The 18,579-nt window shown below is 44.8% G+C and overlaps 1 protein-coding gene across 1 annotated transcript in view; it reads left to right on the top strand.

Moving 5' to 3' along the window:
• The window catches only part of mtss1 (MTSS I-BAR domain containing 1), a gene marked incomplete at its 5' end in the record, with an annotated part of 76,718 nt that overhangs the window by 27,086 nt on the left and 31,053 nt on the right, over positions 1-18,579 (top strand). The window contains one exon of the mRNA XM_080545698.1: positions 18,165-18,249. Within this exon, the coding sequence (XP_080401824.1) occupies positions 18,165-18,249 (85 nt within the window). The remainder of the gene's footprint in view (positions 1-18,164; positions 18,250-18,579) is intronic.

Raw genomic sequence — 18,579 nt, forward strand, 5'->3', positions numbered from 1 at the left:
CTCTCCCTCTCCCGGGTCGTTTGTCTCTGTCATGTGGCGATGACAGCCACGTCCAAACATTCCGTTGTTTTCTCCTTGTGTATCCCTATGCTTTTGGGCTCCAGTGTTAAGATCTTCAAGGAGAGAGTGTATAGGGGAAATGAGTACACTCTCCCCAACCCCCTTGTGTTTCTCTATGTTGTGTCGTTGGACCATGCATCTCAGAAGCGGTCTGTAGAGGAAAGGTCCTACCTCAGGGGGCTAGAGAAGGTCACTGTCGAGGGCTTCTCTTCCCCCTTCACGTAATCTCTTGTTCATGTGGAGACATCTGACCTTCTGACACACCCACTGCTGTACTGGAACTGGTTCACACGTGTGCCTGCAGAGTCATCGAGTTGCCTCAGTTCTCCTTTTCGCTACATTGAAATGTAAACAATTGAGGTTTTCGAGATGAGTGTGTCTGTGAGAGGCTGCATATCATACCCCCCGTCACATCTGCAATGTCCCTTTGTGAATCCTCATGACGGGTTGCCATGGGGATTGAGTTTTCTTTTCTTTTTTTTCTTTTTCCCCCCCCCAAACGCATCAAAGCAAACATCACAAGCCTTGCTACAGCAATTCAGAGACGAAGAGGGACCTGTCGTAGTTGCTGAGGAAACATCACACAGAAGCAGCTGAATAATTTGCAGTGGTGTACTATACAGTCTTTGAAATTGAGGTTACAGAAAGACAGTAAAGATGAAAGGAACATGCTTTCACCCAAAAGATAACAGTAATATCGTGTCATCAAGTCATCGTATGAGGAGAAAGAAATAATTGATCATACTTTCATGGTGGGCTGTCCCCTTGGGGAGAGTTAATCTGTTACAATTCTATCATTACTCAAACAGAACTACCAATCAAAGCACTGAGACATCATTCCCCTGGTGAACTGTCTGAAACCAAGCAGCTTGCGGTCCTGCAGGCGACCCAGCGGCACAGCAGACCACTGTGTGGAGGGAGGGGTGGAGGAGGGGGTGTCTGGGTAAACCCAGTAGGTGTGAACAGAGCCCAGCTCTTGTACTGAGAGACACTGAGTGCCTTTGTGCAGTGGGGAGATGTGGGCAGAGCTTTCTTCTTGGGTTTGTCTGAGAAGGAGAGATGGGGCAGGGTTTGTTTTGGCCTGCCACCCTCGCCACAGAACACCAGACCTGTTGATAATGTGTGAAAGTGTTGGTGGGAACTGGTCGTGGAGGCGACTAGTTGTGCGATGCGTGGTTATAGTATTACATTAGGGAGGAAATAGTGTTGTTTGATTATTGAAATACAGATTAGAGACACATTTTTTTTTTTTTGCCATCGAGTAGGGATGGGACGATACACTCAACTCACCATACGATGCACCTCTCGATACAGGGGTTCACGATACGATACAGTCACGATACGATATCATAAATAAAACAAGATCAGTGTTTCCCCTAGGTTTGCTGCCTTGGGGGGGTGGCCAGTGTCATGTCCAGGGGGTGTAGGAGATAGGCTCCTGCCCTATGGACCATTAGGCTCGAGAACCTTTGGTTCTCAAGGCTACTTACTTATGTGGTCTTGACTACCTGTCCACTTTCTCACCTGGTTCTTGCTGTCTCTCTCTGGTGTGCCGACACCATCCTGCTCTCTCTCCTTCTCTCCTTCTCTACCCTCTTTTGCTGTCAACCAAAAGGCAAACATAACAACCAGAGTATTTCTAATCTAATAAGAGGTATAAATTGATACATATCAATGTATAACATAATTATAATTGAATATTGGATTGCTGTGGGCAATGCAGTCAGATAATGTCATTTTTACTTTACTCTCTCATCTGAAAAAAAATCGGGTGTCCAACTATAGAAAACATTCATTTCCAATGCTTCAATCCACTGTCCATGTACTGTAAATATGCCATTATGGTATTACCATAAAGCCCAATTCTAGCAGAATAAGAAAGATTGTATATCTACTTTAAGTAAAATAATAAAGTGCATCCAGTTAGCTCTTTAGCTGGCAAGTGTGCAAGCAGACTAGCTCATCTCATCACTTCTGAGCTAGCTAGCAAGCTTGCTAGTTCTTTGACTATTTACACCATAGAATTATAGTCACACACTTTCTAGTCACAATAATAGCGACCAATTTTAACCAACTTTCTCTGTCAGAACTCAGAACACTCAGCAATTATATTTGCTAACGTTTCAACTTTCTTACTTTCCATCTGCAGACATCTCACCCGGCAAAAACTCTTGCGTCGCGCGCACACTCGCGCAAAATCTTGTTTTATTCTCCAGCGCGAACCGAAGTGTGGAGATAGATAGGTCTGGCTATGTGAAGTGTGGAGAGATAGGTCTGGCTATGTGAAGTGTGGAGAGATAGGTCTGGCTATGCGAGACTACTGGCGGACTAATGTTACCAACGAGCCTATGGGCTTGTCACTCGCCAGATTCAGGTTGGGTGCATTTAACAAGGATATTTTAGCCTGCTTGTCAGATGTTTGGTGTCTACGTCCGTAATAATTCCTCTTTATTACGGACACCTCCCCCCGCCTCCCCAATAAGAGTAGCTAAAGGAAAATAAAACACAGTTTATTTCGCGATCCTTTTTTCTGCAACACGATGCGTATCGTCACGTTTTTGTATCGCGATATATCGGCATACGATATTTCGTCCCATCCCTACCATCGAGTGATGACAATATCATACCATGTTTTCATTTGCTCGTTTTTTCCTCATAGAGTTCAAGGTTTCAAGCCGACTACCCACAGAACAACGGTTCTCACAAGGCTTTTTTTCCAAGGATTTAGATGACAAAAAAGAACCGTCCAACTCTATCCACAATAACAGTCTACCACCGACGAAACATGTACCTGAAGATACCTTGGATATGGAGGGGCTGAATGAAGGAGGTGGGACCTGCCAAGGGTTGAGTCTGCTGTGAAACCCTTTAATGGGATCCATTTGTAACCACTTTGCTGCGGAGCGGTCCAGGAAAAGCGTGGTCATGTTTTCGCGGGCCGCCACGGCCCCCATCTGGAAGCCTGAGCTGCGGGCCTTTCATCTCCCCTCGCAGCCTGCGGCTCCGCTGCATCGGCGTGACGCACGGGAAAGAGGCTGTACGACCGTCAAAAACAGACATCCCACTGTCCTAGGAGCAGTTTTACGAGGCTCAAAGCACCACGTCTCATGGCGGTACTGGTGTTCCGTCTTAGTGGTGTGCTTTTTCTTCAGGTGGTCGGGAGACACTGGGAATGGCCATGTGGAGTGAGTTTGCCGAGGACGGTTCCTATGAGCACTGGAGAGGAAAGCCGGTGGGGGGATTGGGAAGGAAACGTGACGCACTCTCCTTTCAAAGGATACAGACACACACACACACACACCATTCAGGAAACCAGTCTTAGAAGTGTGTGTGATAGCAGAAGGCCTTGGCGGTTCCTGAGCGGGCTGGAGACAGTCTCGTATGACCATCGGGCCATAAAAAGCCAGCAGAGGAAGTTGGTCTCCGAACTGAGATGGAGTGCACTTCCTGACTAGGGGACAGTGAATAAACCACCCCCTTGCTCCTCTTTCTTCGCCACATCCCTCCACTCCTCCCCTCCACTCCATCCCCTCCTCTCCGCTTGCCTCCGGTTTCTTCCTTTTCTCCATCTCATCCACACCTCACTTCCACCTCTCAACATCTGCTCCTCCTCCTCATCTCTACTAACCTTCATTTGCTCCCAATTCAATTTAGACTGAGTGAGTTGTTCCCATCAGGAGAAGTGTGTGTGTGTGGCTGGGGGGGGGGGGGGGGGACTATAATAGGAGGTTGCGTCAGGCTGTGCCGGAGGCCTATATTCAACCTGATTTAGAGTTACACACAGCAGGAGCTTCCACAAGCCTCTCTGACCCTCTAATCTGATGCTGACACTGCTCCTTTTTTAGCTTGCTAATGTGGTTGTGTCGGGCTGTTCCTTGCATCGGTCTGCCCGACGCTGTGCGTTGCATATGTTCAATAAGACGGTTTAGCTGGATTCATAATCCCGCAGCCACACCCACTGTAGCACAAATGAAAGATAAGCGGTAGGAAGTCGACTTAATAAGTGATCTGTCCACTGTGAAAAAGACAGGAGGTAATTGTTGGGCAGCCTAAAAGGAGGAGATTTAACATGTTTAAATTGGCTGTTGCAGAGAGGCAGGTGTTGGAGATTTCCACTAACTAGACGTTAGACTTTTTGCCAGACTTTGCTGGTGCCTCTTTGTACATGTAAGCAACTGAATCTGAAATGAAAGTGTAGTGCTCAACGGAAATGGCTTGTTAACGTGGGTGGGTGGGTGAGTGGTGGTGGTGTGCTTGCTTCCAGAACGACCAGTCCCAGTCTCGGCCAGTTAACAGGGGTGCTCGTGTTGCAGATAGAGGACCTGCCCGACAGCAGCCCCGAGGGAGATACAGGAAACTACTATGTTCTCCTCTCTGCCTCCTGACAGGGGATCCTCCCATCAAAGGCTCAGCTTCAAAGCGACCCAGTGACCACTTGCGCAATTGGCTCTGTCTCTATTTAACTGGTCCTTTAGAGAGGGCTGACACCAGGGAGCTCTCTGGATGAGCTCAAGTGGTTTCTCCTTGTGTATGTTCCCCTGGGCCCCAGTTGAAAGAGCAGAGTCTATAAGCATCCACTGCCAAGATCGGATTGGTCACTTAGATGTCTTCTGAACGGGATTCATTGCATGTTAATTAGTACCCGTGTCGTTCTGCAATCCAGTATAGGCTACAGTTATTCTGACAGGATCACTCTCTAAACATCTCATCCTACTTATCCTATATGCATGAAGCTTGCATGCTTTGTTGTTCTGTGCATGGTGTTGATGAGATATGATTGATCAGACATCTCTAATCGACCAAACGATTCAGACCTACAGACATTGAACATCTGGATGAGAACCAGGTCAGACAGCCCTCCCTCACTCCGCTCCTCCCCTGCAGGCAGAGTCTCACATCTGTCCGTCCGCTCTAGACAGCCATTACCTCTGGCGATGACTAGAAACAGGAATAGAATAAAAGCAAGGGCACATTTTTGAAAAATGCTTTACCAAATAGACTATCTGGTTGGTTGAAGAGTGGAAAAAAGCCGGCACCATGGAAAAACAGAGGGAGCTACGAACCTACCTACCTCTCTCCCTCCCTCCCTCCCTCCCTCTCTCTCTCTCTCTCTCTCTCTCTCTCTCTCTCCCCCCCTCTCTCTCTCTCCCCCCCTCTCGCCCTCTCTCTCTCTCTCTCTCTCTCTCTCTCTCCCCCCCCTCCCCCCCCCCTGTTTCCGCCTAATGTTGTGCGTATCATTCACTGCTGTCAATGACCACATTATGACTGGGTCCGGAGCTGGAAAATGTGCTCTGTGGTTGTGAAGCATTGGTTAGGCCAGGGCGAATGAAACACAGCATTGAACACACCGCCTCAAACGCTCTCTTTATGCCTCCTGGCAACATGACGAGAAGAACTGGTAGGAAATTAAATAGCTGGAAATGTTTTTTCTTTTTTTTTTAATAGAAAAAGTGTATTACTTAAGAACAAGCTCCATTCTCTTGAACGTTTCCCAGTTCTTACCTACGTGGTGAGATGTGTTACAGCAAGGAGATGTTGGTCTATTGAGTCATGTCTTATAAAATGAGTCAAATGCATGCAATCAAGTGACCATTTCCAGGGTTTTTCCCCCCTTCAAAGAGCCATGGAAGAAATTATAAGGGTTTGAACGTTTGGCAAAGCATACGTTCTGAGAACCAACAGATAATACATAATAATGCATGAGTTGAAGTTATAATATCAGCCAATCTCAGCATTTCTCACTGTGCCACAATAATGGGTAATCTTTAGTCCGGTTGCTAGCTTCCTACTCTGTCCCAAATCTAAATGGCAAATGGACTGACTTATGTAGCGCCTTATTCCTTATTCCTTTACAACGGCCTCTCATTCACCCATTCACACACACACATTCACACACCAATGGCGGCAATGGCGCCGCTCATTGGCAATTTGGGGTTCAGTGTCTTGCCCAAGGACACTTCGACATGTGGCCAGCCGGGGCTCGAACCGCCGATCTGCCAACCTTGCGATCATTAGACGGCGACTCTACCTCCTGCGCCACAGCCGCCCCATCTGACATGAAGTAGAGCAGGGGAGTGTTGGAGCCAACCACCGTAGTTATCTGCTCCTCACCCAAGGGAACTATGCAGTTGAATACAGGATCCAATTCAAAATCTTGCCACTTACAAAGCCATCAACAATCTGGCCCCTCCTACCTTGCCGACCTTGTCCCCCTCCACACCCCCTCCCGTTGCCTCAGGTCTGATGACCAAACCACCCTCAAGACCACCAGGACCAAGCTCTGGACCTGGGGTGATAGGGCCTTTTCAGCCGCAGCCCCGTCCCTCTGGAACGCCCTCCCCAACCACATCAGACAGGCCAACATCCTCCCAACATTTAAACAAAGGCCCTCAAAACCCACCTCTTCAAGCTCGCCTTCACCAGTTAACCCTCTCCCCCTCCCTTTCCCATGTGTCCCCAGCACTACCTTAATTAGGCCCCTATACTTTCTTCTATTTACCTTTTTGTTTCTTTTTATTATTACTACTCGATCTTTTCAGTTTGTAAAGCATCTTTGAGTGTCTAGAAAAGTGGTATATAAGTATAGGCTACATTGAGAACTTGATGTGACATGTCAAGCAGCAAAGTCCATGTTCATTTTTGCTCTCCAGGAACAGATTGAATGAATGAATGGTCTTTATTGTCATTAATACAGTACAGGTACCATACAATGAAATTTAGGAGCGGGGGCTCCCCTGGTGCTTGGAAAAAAGACTAAAAACAAGAGAGCCAAGGGTAAAATAAAAAAGAGAAAAGAGCTGGTTGACATGCATAAAGGCTATGTACACTATCTACTATACTATACTACTATACAATAAAACACTGTGCTGTACACTATGCTATGCTATAAATATCCTAACTTTTCCTATATCTGAACCTTATGTACACATGGGTTGTCATATTGCACATACTATTTGTTGCACATTCATTAAAGTGTCGCAGTTAGCAGGTTTAGAATGTTCACAGTTGTATTTCAATATTGCACTTATGTTTACAATCTAGTAGCTGCCATCATATTGTCTAGATTGTCCAGGGCCTAGAACCTAGGTCTTTGCTGTGTTCAGGGCCTGAATGGCCCTAGGGTAGAAGCTGAGCTTCAGTCTGTTTGTCCGTGCGAACATGGCTGGCATATAAAGCTGGCATATTTCCCCATTATGACTCAAAATCTGCCAAATCTGGTCCTGAATAGCAAAAAAGAGTCAGGATCTTTCTGATCCAGATTTGACATTTTGAACAATTTAGCCCAGGGGATTATTCTGTTTCACTTTGGATATACAGAGGTCTTCTCTCTCTCTTTGGATATACAGAGGTCTTCTCTCTCTCTTTGGATATACAGAGGTCTTCTCTCTCTTTGGATATACAGAGGTCTTCTCTCTCTCTTTGGATATACAGAGGTCTTCTCTCTCTTTGGATATACAGAGGTCTTCTCTCTCTTTGGATATACAGAGGTCTTCTCTCTCTCTTTGGATATACAGAGGTCTTCTCTCTCTTTGGATATACAGAGGTCTTCTCTCTCTTTGGATATACAGAGGTCTTCTCTCTCTTTGGATATACAGAGGTCTTCTCTCTCTTTGGATATACAGAGGTCTTCTCTCTCTTTGGATATACAGAGGTCTTCTCTCTCTTTGGATATACAGAAGTCTTCTCTCTCTTTGGATATACAGAGGTCTTCTCTCTCTTTGGATATACAGAAGTCTTCTCTCTCTTTGGATATACAGAGGTCTTCTCTCTCTTTGGATATACAGAGGTCTTCTCTCTCTTTGGATATACAGAGGTCTTCTCTCTCTTTGGATATACAGAGGTCTTCTCTCTCTCTTTGGATATACAGAGGTCTTCTCTCTCTTTGGATATACAGAGGTCTTCTCTCTCTTTGGATATACAGAGGTCTTCTCTCTCTTTGGATATACAGAGGTCTTCTCTCTCTTTGGATATACAGAAGTCTTCTCTCTCTTTGGATATACAGAGGTCTTCTCTCTCTCTTTGGATATACAGAGGTCTTCTCTCTCTTTGGATATACAGAGGTCTTCTCTCTCTCTTTGGATATACAGAGGTCTTCTCTCTCTCTTTGGATATACAGAGGTCTTCTCTCTCTTTGGATATACAGAGGTCTTCTCTCTCTCTTTGGATATACAGAGGTCTTCTCTCTCTTTGGATATACAGAGGTCTTCTCTCTCTTTGGATATACAGAGGTCTTCTCTCTCTTTGGATATACAGAGGTCTTCTCTCTCTTTGGATATACAGAGGTCTTCTCTCTCTTTGGATATACAGAGGTCTTCTCTCTCTTTGGATATACAGAAGTCTTCTCTCTCTTTGGATATACAGAGGTCTTCTCTCTCTTTGGATATACAGAAGTCTTCTCTCTCTCTTTGGATATACAGAGGTCTTCTCTCTCTTTGGATATACAGAGGTCTTCTCTCTCTTTGGATATACAGAGGTCTTCTCTCTCTTTGGATATACAGAGGTCTTCTCTCTCTTTGGATATACAGAAGTCTTCTCTCTCTTTGGATATACAGAGGTCTTCTCTCTCTTTGGATATACAGAGGTCTTCTCTCTCTTTGGATATACAGAGGTCTTCTCTCTCTCTTTGGATATACAGAAGTCTTCTCTCTCTTTGGATATACAGAGGTCTTCTCTCTCTCTTTGGATATACAGAGGTCTTCTCTCTCTTTGGATATACAGAGGTCTTCTCTCTCTCTTTGGATATACAGAGGTCTTCTCTCTCTTTGGATATACAGAGGTCTTCTCTCTCTCTTTGGATATACAGAGGTCTTCTCTCTCTCTGGATATACAGAGGTCTTCTCTCTCTCTTTGGATATACAGAGGTCTTCTCTCTCTTTGGATATACAGAGGTCTTCTCTCTCTTTGGATATACAGAGGTCTTCTCTCTCTTTGGATATACAGAGGTCTTCTCTCTCTCTTTGGATATACAGAAGTCTTCTCTCTCTTTGGATATACAGAAGTCTTCTCTCTCTTTGGATATACAGAAGTCTTCTCTCTCTCTTTGGATATACAGAGGTCTTCTCTCTCTCTTTGGATATACAGAGGTCTTCTCTCTCTTTGGATATACAGAAGTCTTCTCTCTCTTTGGATATACAGAAGTCTTCTCTCTCTCTTTGGATATACAGAGGTCTTCTCTCTCTTTGGATATACAGAGGTCTTCTCTCTCTTTGGATATACAGAAGTCTTCTCTCTCTCTTTGGATATACAGAGGTCTTCTCTCTCTCTTTGGATATACAGAGGTCTTCTCTCTCTTTGGATATACAGAAGTCTTCTCTCTCTTTGGATATACAGAGGTCTTCTCTCTCTTTGGATATACAGAAGTCTTCTCTCTCTTTGGATATACAGAAGTCTTCTCTCTCTCTTTGGATATACAGAGGTCTTCTCTCTCTCTTTGGATATACAGAGGTCTTCTCTCTCTTTGGATATACAGAAGTCTTCTCTCTCTTTGGATATACAGAAGTCTTCTCTCTCTCTTTGGATATACAGAGGTCTTCTCTCTCTCTTTGGATATACAGAGGTCTCCTCTCTCTTTGGATATACAGAAGTCTTCTCTCTCTTTGGATATACAGAGGTCTTCTCTCTCTTTGGATATACAGAAGTCTTCTCTCTCTTTTTGGGACATCTGTATTTAATGTTTTTATACAACACAAACGTATGTGAGGTTTTGGTCAGGGTTACCTTTTACTCTTTGAAACTGTGGGAAACATGTCAAAGTAATCCCCGATCACTATGTACATTTTGTTAGTGAAGGCGGTGAGACGTGTCGCAGAGGTAATAAGGTACTTTAATTCCCCACTGAGTGGCTTAATGAAATGTCAGAGCTGTTGGCTTTGACTCATAAAATATGCAGCCGGGCGGGTGAGTGACATGTCGTATCTGGCCCACGCCTTCCTGTCTGATCAGAGTTCACTCTGGAACAGGGGTTGCCTCCCACTCGAAGCTTTGTATGCTTTATATCATTAGAGGGTTTCTAAATGCTTAAAAACCATTGTGGTAGTGCAGTAGTGGCTTGAAACAGTTCCAAGACCACTTTGTAAATGTTTCTTTACAGAAAGGGGGACCTAGGCACTTTCAAAGGAGATTCTTCATTGAACATGATCTTTAGTGCAGGACTAGGCTTCATCGAGTCCCAGATATTGAAAGGATCTCATTGCTGTATATTAATCCCCCACCACATTCAACACAGACACAGGTCTAGACGTGTCTCGGCCCTGCCACAGTTAGAGCCTTTTCCCTTGTTGTTGTTGTTGTTGTTGTTGTTGCTCACCATGATTCAGGCATGTGACGGAGCTGTGTCTCCCTCCGTCTTCCCCCCCTCCTCCTCCTCCCCCGTCTCACCTGCGCTCAGCTTGAGACCACACCCATCCTGCCCTCAGGGCCGGTCTGGTTGAGCAATGTTGACGGATGTCGGTTGGAAGAACTGCAGAACCTCCCCAATAACAACCAGGTGTGGTCGGGGACATCCACCTCAATGCTCAGGCGCTGGTACACATGCATGGGGGGAAGGCTCTCTCTCTCTCTCCTCCATCTCTCCCTTGCTTTTCTTCATCACCTGTGGCCAGGTTGCACAGAAGCATGACTTCACCAACCTGTTCCATCCTGCAGCCTTTTCCAGTTCCAGACACACCTAAATTACCAGGCCGTCCCCGTTCCAGCACCAAATCCTTTTGGTCTCCGACTTGGTCCTCCCCCCCTCTTAGAAAATGGTGCCAGCTCCCATTTCACTCCCCGTGTTGTGGGGGCCATTGTGAGACAAACCACCCCTTGGCAGGCGTCTGAATCCCACTCTGTTTGTTTTCCCATCTGTTTTGCAGCTCTTCCCCCCCCCCCCCCCCAAACAGTCCCATGATTTAAAGATCTGTGACGAGCATCGCTAATCATTTGAGTCGTCACTTCAAATGCTGTCATGCAAAATCTGGAGGGTTTTCAAAAAAACCGCTTCTCCTGAAAGGAATGCCGACGAGGAGTGTCGTAGACCTGGGTGTTGTGTCGTACGGTACATATGCTGCATTAATACCCAGCTGATAGAGGAGTGTCGTAGACCTGGGTGTTGTGTCGTACGGTACATATGCTGCATTAATACCCAGCTGAATAGCCCGACGGTGTGTTCTTCCCCCTGGAAACCATCAGTGGCAGAGGAATGTTGAGAGGCTTTTCAAACAAGGCTGCAGGGAGGGAAGCAAACACACAGAGTTATAGAGGAGAAAGCAGTGCTGAAGTACAAGTACATGAATCATCCCTGTATAAACTCTACGCAACCTGATGATTCAGAACCAATGACTACTCTGTTTGGAATCGCCTCATGCGTTTTACAATATGCACATCATTTGAAACAAATGCCTTGTCTTTCATGTTGAGCTAAATCATGCTAATGGTATTGGCTTGAACAGGTGTGTGTTTGTGTAACAGCAGTGGGGATTTCTGAATTCCAAATCAGACCCAACCCCTATTCCCCTAGAGCTGAGAGGATGGGTCTACAGTACCAGACCTCTAGGGTTGAGAGGATGGGTCTACAGTACCAGACCTCTAGAGTTGAGAGGATGGGTCTACAGTACCAGACCTCTAGAGTTGAGAGGATGGGTCTACAGTACCAGACCTCTAGAGTTGAGAGGAGGGTGTACAGTATAGAGAATGTAATTTTATCCATCCACTCCTCTCAGATCTCCAGGCCTCTAGTTACACCAGAGCTGAAGGCAAGGCACGTTTATTTGTATAGTACATTTCATACAACAGGGGAAATTCAAAGTGCTTTACATACATTATTTAAAAATACAGCAAGAGGAGCATAGTAAGAAAATAAAAATTACAATGAATAAAAGAAAAGTAAATAGATTGATTGAGAATGTTTATTTTGGTCCCCTATACAATTCACAATACAGATATAAAAAAATCTACACAGTCACAATTCATAACACCAGGACCAAAAAGGTGTAGGCTGAAGCCGTGGCTTATTGCGCCTACCCTTGTTACATGTATGCATGTCCCCCCATGAATGCATAATCAAAACATTGAAACTTTTATAAACAAAATTTCACTTACGCATGTCAACAAAAAGTTCAAAAAATACCAAACAAAAACTATATTTAAACCTCTGTTTTATACTTGTTAATCATCTTATTTTTAAATAATTTTTAAAATCCTTTTAGTGTACTACACATTTTCATTTCCTTTTCAAAAGTATTCCATAAATTAACTCCTTTAATTGTTATACATCTTTGCTTTGAATTTGTTCTAATCTTTGTTTTCATAAACATACATATATAGATAAAACATTTAATAAGACAATAGTTAATGGAAAAAAGACATTGATAGAAGTGTTTGTGTTTAATCATAACTGGTGCAAAACATGAAGGTTTTTAGCTTAGATTTAAATATTTTATGTTTGATTTCTTCAGGGAGTTTGTTCCAGGAGCATGCAGCAGCGTGACTGAAAGCTGCTGCACCGTGTTTTGTTTTTACTCTTGGAATTATTAGCTGATTAGTCTCAGCTGACCTTAGGAACCTTGTGAGAATATAGGGTGGGAGGAGATCTGATATGTATTTTGGGCCAAGACTATTTTGTGTAATGTAATTACATTAATGTATTGTGTAATTAATGTAATTAGGAGGATTTTGAATTCAATTCTCTGAGAGATACCAGTGCAGAGATCTCAGGATTGGTGTAATGTGTTCTAATTTCTTTGTTTTTGTTAGGACCCTAGCAGCTGCATTTTGGATGAGCTGCAATTTACGAACAGCTCCTTTAGATAGGCCTGTTAGTAGACCATTACAATAATCAAGTCTACTCGAAACAAATGCATGAATGAGTTTTTCAAGGTCTTGAAGGACATGAAACCTCTCATTCTTGTTATGTTTTTCAGGTGATAGTAGGCTGATTTAGTTATCAAGTTTATGTGGCTGTTGAAGTTTAGTTCAGAGTCTAGAATTACACCAAGACTTCTGACCTGTTTTTTTAGATTGAAGAGAGAGAGAATCAAGTTTTGCACTGACTTTCGATCTTTTGTTAGGTGCACCGAATACAATTATCCATGTTTTGCCCTTGTTTAGTTGGAGGAAGTTTTGTGTCATCCAGGCGTTTATTTGCTCAATGCAATTACAGAGATTGTCAATGGGACTACAGTCGTTCGGTGAGAGGGCTATGTAGATTTGAGTGTCATCCGCATAGTTGTGGTAGGCAATTTTGTTCTTTTTTATGATGTGTCCCAATGGAAGCATGTAGAGATTGAATAGAAGGGGGCCAAGGATTGACCCTTGGGAAACCCCACATGTCATTTTAATTTGGTCCGATACAAAGTTGCCAATGGAGACATAGTAGCTTCTGTCCTGTAGGTAGGATCTAAACCAGTTTAGGGCAGTGCCCGAAAGTCCTACCCAGGTTTTTAGTCTATCTATTAGAATGTCGTGGGCTACACTGTGAAAGGCAGCACTAAGATCTAGTAATACCAAAACTGAGATTTTTCCGGAGTCTGTGTTTACGCGAATGTCATTAAGGACCTTAATTAGGGCCGTTTCAGTGCTATGTAGCCTGATTGAAAGTCATCAAAGAGATCATTTAGGGTCAAATAATTGCTAAGTTGTTCGTGGGCAAGCATTTCAATATTTTTTCCTGTACAGGGAAGGTTTGATATGGGTCTGTAGTTGTTTAGTACAAATGGGTCTAGGCCGTTCTTTTTTAGTAGAGGCTTAATAACTGCAGTTTTCAGGGCTTCAGGGAAGATTCCTGATGAAAGGGAAGTGTTTATTATTTGTATTGGTTCCCCTGCCATGCAGCTAAATATGTTTATTTTTTGAAATTGTTGGCAGGACATCAAGGGCACAGGTGGATGGTTTAAGACGTGACATGATTTTATCTAGGGTCTTGTAATCGATGGTGTTAAATTGTGACATGGTTGTTATGCCCTATTTGGGGTTGTTAATGGGGATGGGGTTTTTCATGCCTGACACAGAAGACCTAATGCCTTGTCTAATGGTTTCTATATAATTGTTAAAAAAGGATGCAAGCTCATTGCATTTACTAGTCGAGTGAAATTCTTGAGCAATGGGTGTTGGGGGATTTGTTAGTCTGTCAACAGTTCTGAAAAGGATGCTGCATTATTGATGTTATTGTTTATGATCTTAGAGAAAAATGATTGCCTGGTGCTTCTTATTTCTAAGTTATAGTTTTGAAGATTCTCTTTATAGATATCAGAGTGGACATGAAGGTTTGTTTTTCTCCATCTGTGCTCTGCCTGACGACATTCTCTTTTCTGGGTCTTTACGGATGGGGCAGTTCTCCAGGGAGCGTTTTGCTTACCGGAGATGCAGTTGGATCTAATGGGTGCAATATCAATGGTTTTTGTGATTTTTAAGTTGAAATCGTGTAGAAGGTCATTTACTGAAGTTGAAATAGAAGTTTGGGGGGGGGGGGCTAGGGAAAATGCCTGTGTGAACAGTACATTGGTCTTTTCATTGATATATGATATATATATATGAACTGGAAGAGGGAAGCACATGAACCAGGGGGAAACGACTGATAACACGCTAATGTGATGATGCATGGTCTGTTATTGTCATGTCTTTTACATAAGCTTCTGATGAGTCATCTTCCTCCTAGCTTAGTGAACAGCAGCCATGTCGCTCTCTACCCGCTTGCGTAGTCTTTGCTGACATGTATTCCGATATTATTTTTTAGAACTTGTATTAAAATTATGAGGTTTTGTCGCGGTCTCTGCGTCGTGTCCTTGTGCACCGTGCTGCTGTCTCAGAAACGTCAGGATGGGAGCCGTGTAAATGGATGGGCGGCATACTGTAGATCATACTGTAGATCACAGCTTCAGTCAGTTTATCGACTTAAGTCTTAATCTTCTGTGAACTTTGACCCCAGGACCACTCTACCACCAGTCAAAACAGTCAAGTGCTGCAGTCAAAACATGTGTTCTGGTTTGTCAAAACATCTGCCTCCTCCAACAAGAGGCTCTTTTGTGACGTATGGTTTTAGAGCGGGGGATATCGTGATGGGATTTTCGGAGAGCAAATTGTTTTCCTCAGCAATTAACTTATTTCCCATGTGCCAGTCTCACGGTCCTCTGAGCCACCAGGCAACGGGACCTTTCTAGCCCCCTGCACACAAGATTGCAAGTGGGAGACCTACTGTAGTGTAGCTAGAACGATATATCAGCTTTTAGTTCCTACAATCGCAGATTGGTCTAGTGGTGGTCTAGTGGATAGTGAGTTGGACTTGTGATCGGAAGGTTGTGAGTTCAAATCCCGCCTGAAGCCACACCACTACTAGTGTGCCCTTGGGTAAGGCACTTAGCCCTCAGTTACTCCAGGGGGAATGTCCCTGTAATTCGTAATTGTAAGTCGCTTTGGATAAAAAGCGTCTGCTAAATGGCAAAATTATTATAATTATAGATTCATGGCCATTCATGTTAGTCTACATTGATGCAGTTATTCACCCTGAAACACTCAAATCAACCAAGAGGCGGGACCAACACTAGAGGCAGTTGCCAGAAGAGAGGAGAGGGAGAGGAGGGTTAGGGAGGAGAGGTGGAGGAGGGTTAGGGAGGAGAGGGAGAGGAGGGTTAGGGATGAGAGGGTGAAGGAGGAGAGGGAGAGGAGGGTTAGGGAGGAGAGGGAGAGGGTTAGAGGAGAGAGAGAGGGGGGGAGATGATGGTTGGGGGAGAGAGGAGGGTTAGGGGAGAGAGAGGGGGGGAGGACAGTTAGGGGAGAGAGAGGAGGGAGAGGAGGGTTAGGGAGGAGAGAGAGGAGAGGAGGGAGAGGAGGGTTAGGGAGGAGAGAGAGGAGGGTTAGGGGAGAGAGAGAGGGGAGGGAGAGTGCAGAGAAAGAGGGGTGATAGGGTCACCAGGGGGGCAGAGGAAGCTTAGGAGAGAGAGAGAGAGAGAGAGAGGCGGGAGGAGGCTGCCATCACACAGGCCCCAGTGTAACTTCTCCTCACCCAGCCCTGTCTGCCCCGAGACTAAATAGGCCTTTGTAGCATCCTGTCATTGAACACAGAACACTTCCTATGAGACGACCAGACTCGCCCGGTCAGCCTCTCTCCCCTAACCCTCCTCTCCCTCCTCCCTCCCCTCGCTCTCTCCCCTAACCCTCCTCTTCCTCCTCCCTCCCCTCGCTCTCTCTCCCCTAACCCTCCTCTCCCTCCTCCCTCCCCTCGCTCTCTCTCCCCTAACCCTCCTCTCCCTCCCCTCTCTCTCTCCCCTAACCCTCCTCTCCCTCCCCTAACCCTCCCCCTCACTCTCTCCCCTAACCCTCGTCCCCCTCACTCTCTCCCCTAACCCTCGTCCCCCTCCCCCTCACTCTCTCCCCTAACCCTCGTCCCCCTCACTCTCTCCCCTAACCCTCGTCCCCCTCCCCCTCACTCTCTCCCTTAACCCTCCTCTCCCTCACTCCCTCCCCTCACTCTCTCCCCTAACCCTCCACAATGGCCCCAGCCAGAGTCCTTTCACATGTTTGATGTGTCTCATTAAGCTGCAGTTGGTGGCAGTTGTCCTTGTTGCCTCTGATCCAGGGTGGAACTGATTTAGGAAGGTCATTGGACAACATCTAGAATTGAAGTATCATGCTACAGTTGTATAAGCAGGACATCATTTTAATGCTCCATTTGTGTCTCTTACAGAGATGCTGTGGGATCTTTGTGACTGTCCGTATTTATTTATTTATTATTATTCCCCCCCCTGTTTTTTGGGCTTGAAATGGAGCTATTGCCTGTAAGTGTGTAATACATCATACCTGTACGTGTGTAATACATCATACCTGTACGTGTGTAATACATCACACCTGTTGTACGTGTGTAATACATCATACCAGGCTGTACGTGTGTAATACATCATACCTGTACGTGTGTAATACATCATACCTGTACGTGTGTAATACATCATACCTGTACGTGTGTAATACATCATACCTGTACGTGTGTAATACATCATACCTGTACGTGTGTAATACATCATACCTGTACGTGTGTAATACATCATACCTGTACGTGTGTAATACATCACACCTGTACGTGTGTAATACATCATACCTGTACGTGTGTAATACATCATACCTGTACGTGTGTAATACATCATACCTGTACGTGTGTAATACATCATACCTGTACGTGTGTAATACATCATACCTGTACGTGTGTAATACATCATACCTGTACGTGTGTAATACATCATACCTGTACGTGTGTAATACATCATACCGATCACCTGATATGGCCGTGAAATCTCGTCCGTAATAAATAACGCTTACTTTTTCTAAAGCTAATTGGTTTAATGAAAACAGGCCCGGCTTCCGTCAGAAAACGGGACACATCCCAATTATTAGGGCCTAGAGAGACATTGGATCTCATTGGATATTCAATTTGCACTGGAACCGTGCTGGAGTGAGTGTGTGTGCGCGCCTGTGACTGTGTGTGTTGGTGTCTGCTTAGTCTTAGGTGGTGGTGTCTGCTTAGTCTCAGGTGGTGGTGTCTGCTTAGTCTCAGGTGGTGGTGTCTGCTTAGTCTTAGGTGGTGGTGTCTGCTTAGTCTTAGGTGGTGGTGTCTGCTTAGTCTTAGGTGGTGGTGTCTGCTTAGTCTTAGGTGGTGGTGTCTGCTTAGTCTTAGGTGGTGGTGTCTGCTTAGTCTTAGGTGGTGGTGTCTGCTTAGTCTTAGGTGGTGGTGTCTGCTTAGTCTTAGGTGGTGGTGTCTGCTTAGTCTTAGGTGGTGGTGTCTGCTCAGTCTTAGGTGGTGGTGTCTGCTTAGTCTTAGGTGGTGGTGTCTGGTCTGTCCATCAGTCTGCTGGGAGAGACCCTCAACGGAACCTTTCTCCACATGCTGCAGCTTACTTGGCAGCTCTGTGTGGTTTCTGTTTTCCAGAGTGGAGAAACAGCCTTTTAAAAGTGTTACGAAACCAGCTTCTTAGCCCTTAACGAGCACTGCCCAGTACCCTGTAGTGAAGTCATGACATATTAAAGCTTTGAACACCTTCTGAAGGTGATTTCAAATTCTTGCCTGGCTTGTCATACATAGTTGTGAAGGTTTGATTGATTTAACGTTGTTGTTTTGTGTTTTTGTTTGTTTATTTCTCCAGGGGCGACAAAAGAGATCGGCTCGGCCTTGACGAGGATGTGCATGAGACACAGAAGCATCGAGTCAAAACTGAAGCTCTTCACCACGTAAGACCGCCTGACTTTATCTTCGCTGTAAAATATGGTTTCTCTACCACGTGGATTTAGTCTTAGCACAGCCCAGAGGCTAAAGTCAAGCGAGTGGATCTTAGTTTTTACGGTTCTCTCTTTCAGAGTTAGCATGACATCTTAAGACCATTAAATAAAGAGGTGAAAACTCCATATTATGCCTTTTGCAATATTGTCGTAATGTTGTTGCTTTGATAATGACGTGTGCCGTGTTTCTGGGGGGTATTCCACCAAGGGAAATGGCCACTTTTGATAAAAGATTTATTACAAAATGTGCGAGACTTAAGCCTGGATTTTCCTTTAACGACG

This window comes from Nansenia antarctica, assembly GCF_963989245.1.
Source record: "Nansenia antarctica genome assembly, chromosome: 15".
NCBI lineage: Eukaryota > Metazoa > Chordata > Actinopteri > Argentiniformes > Microstomatidae > Nansenia > Nansenia antarctica.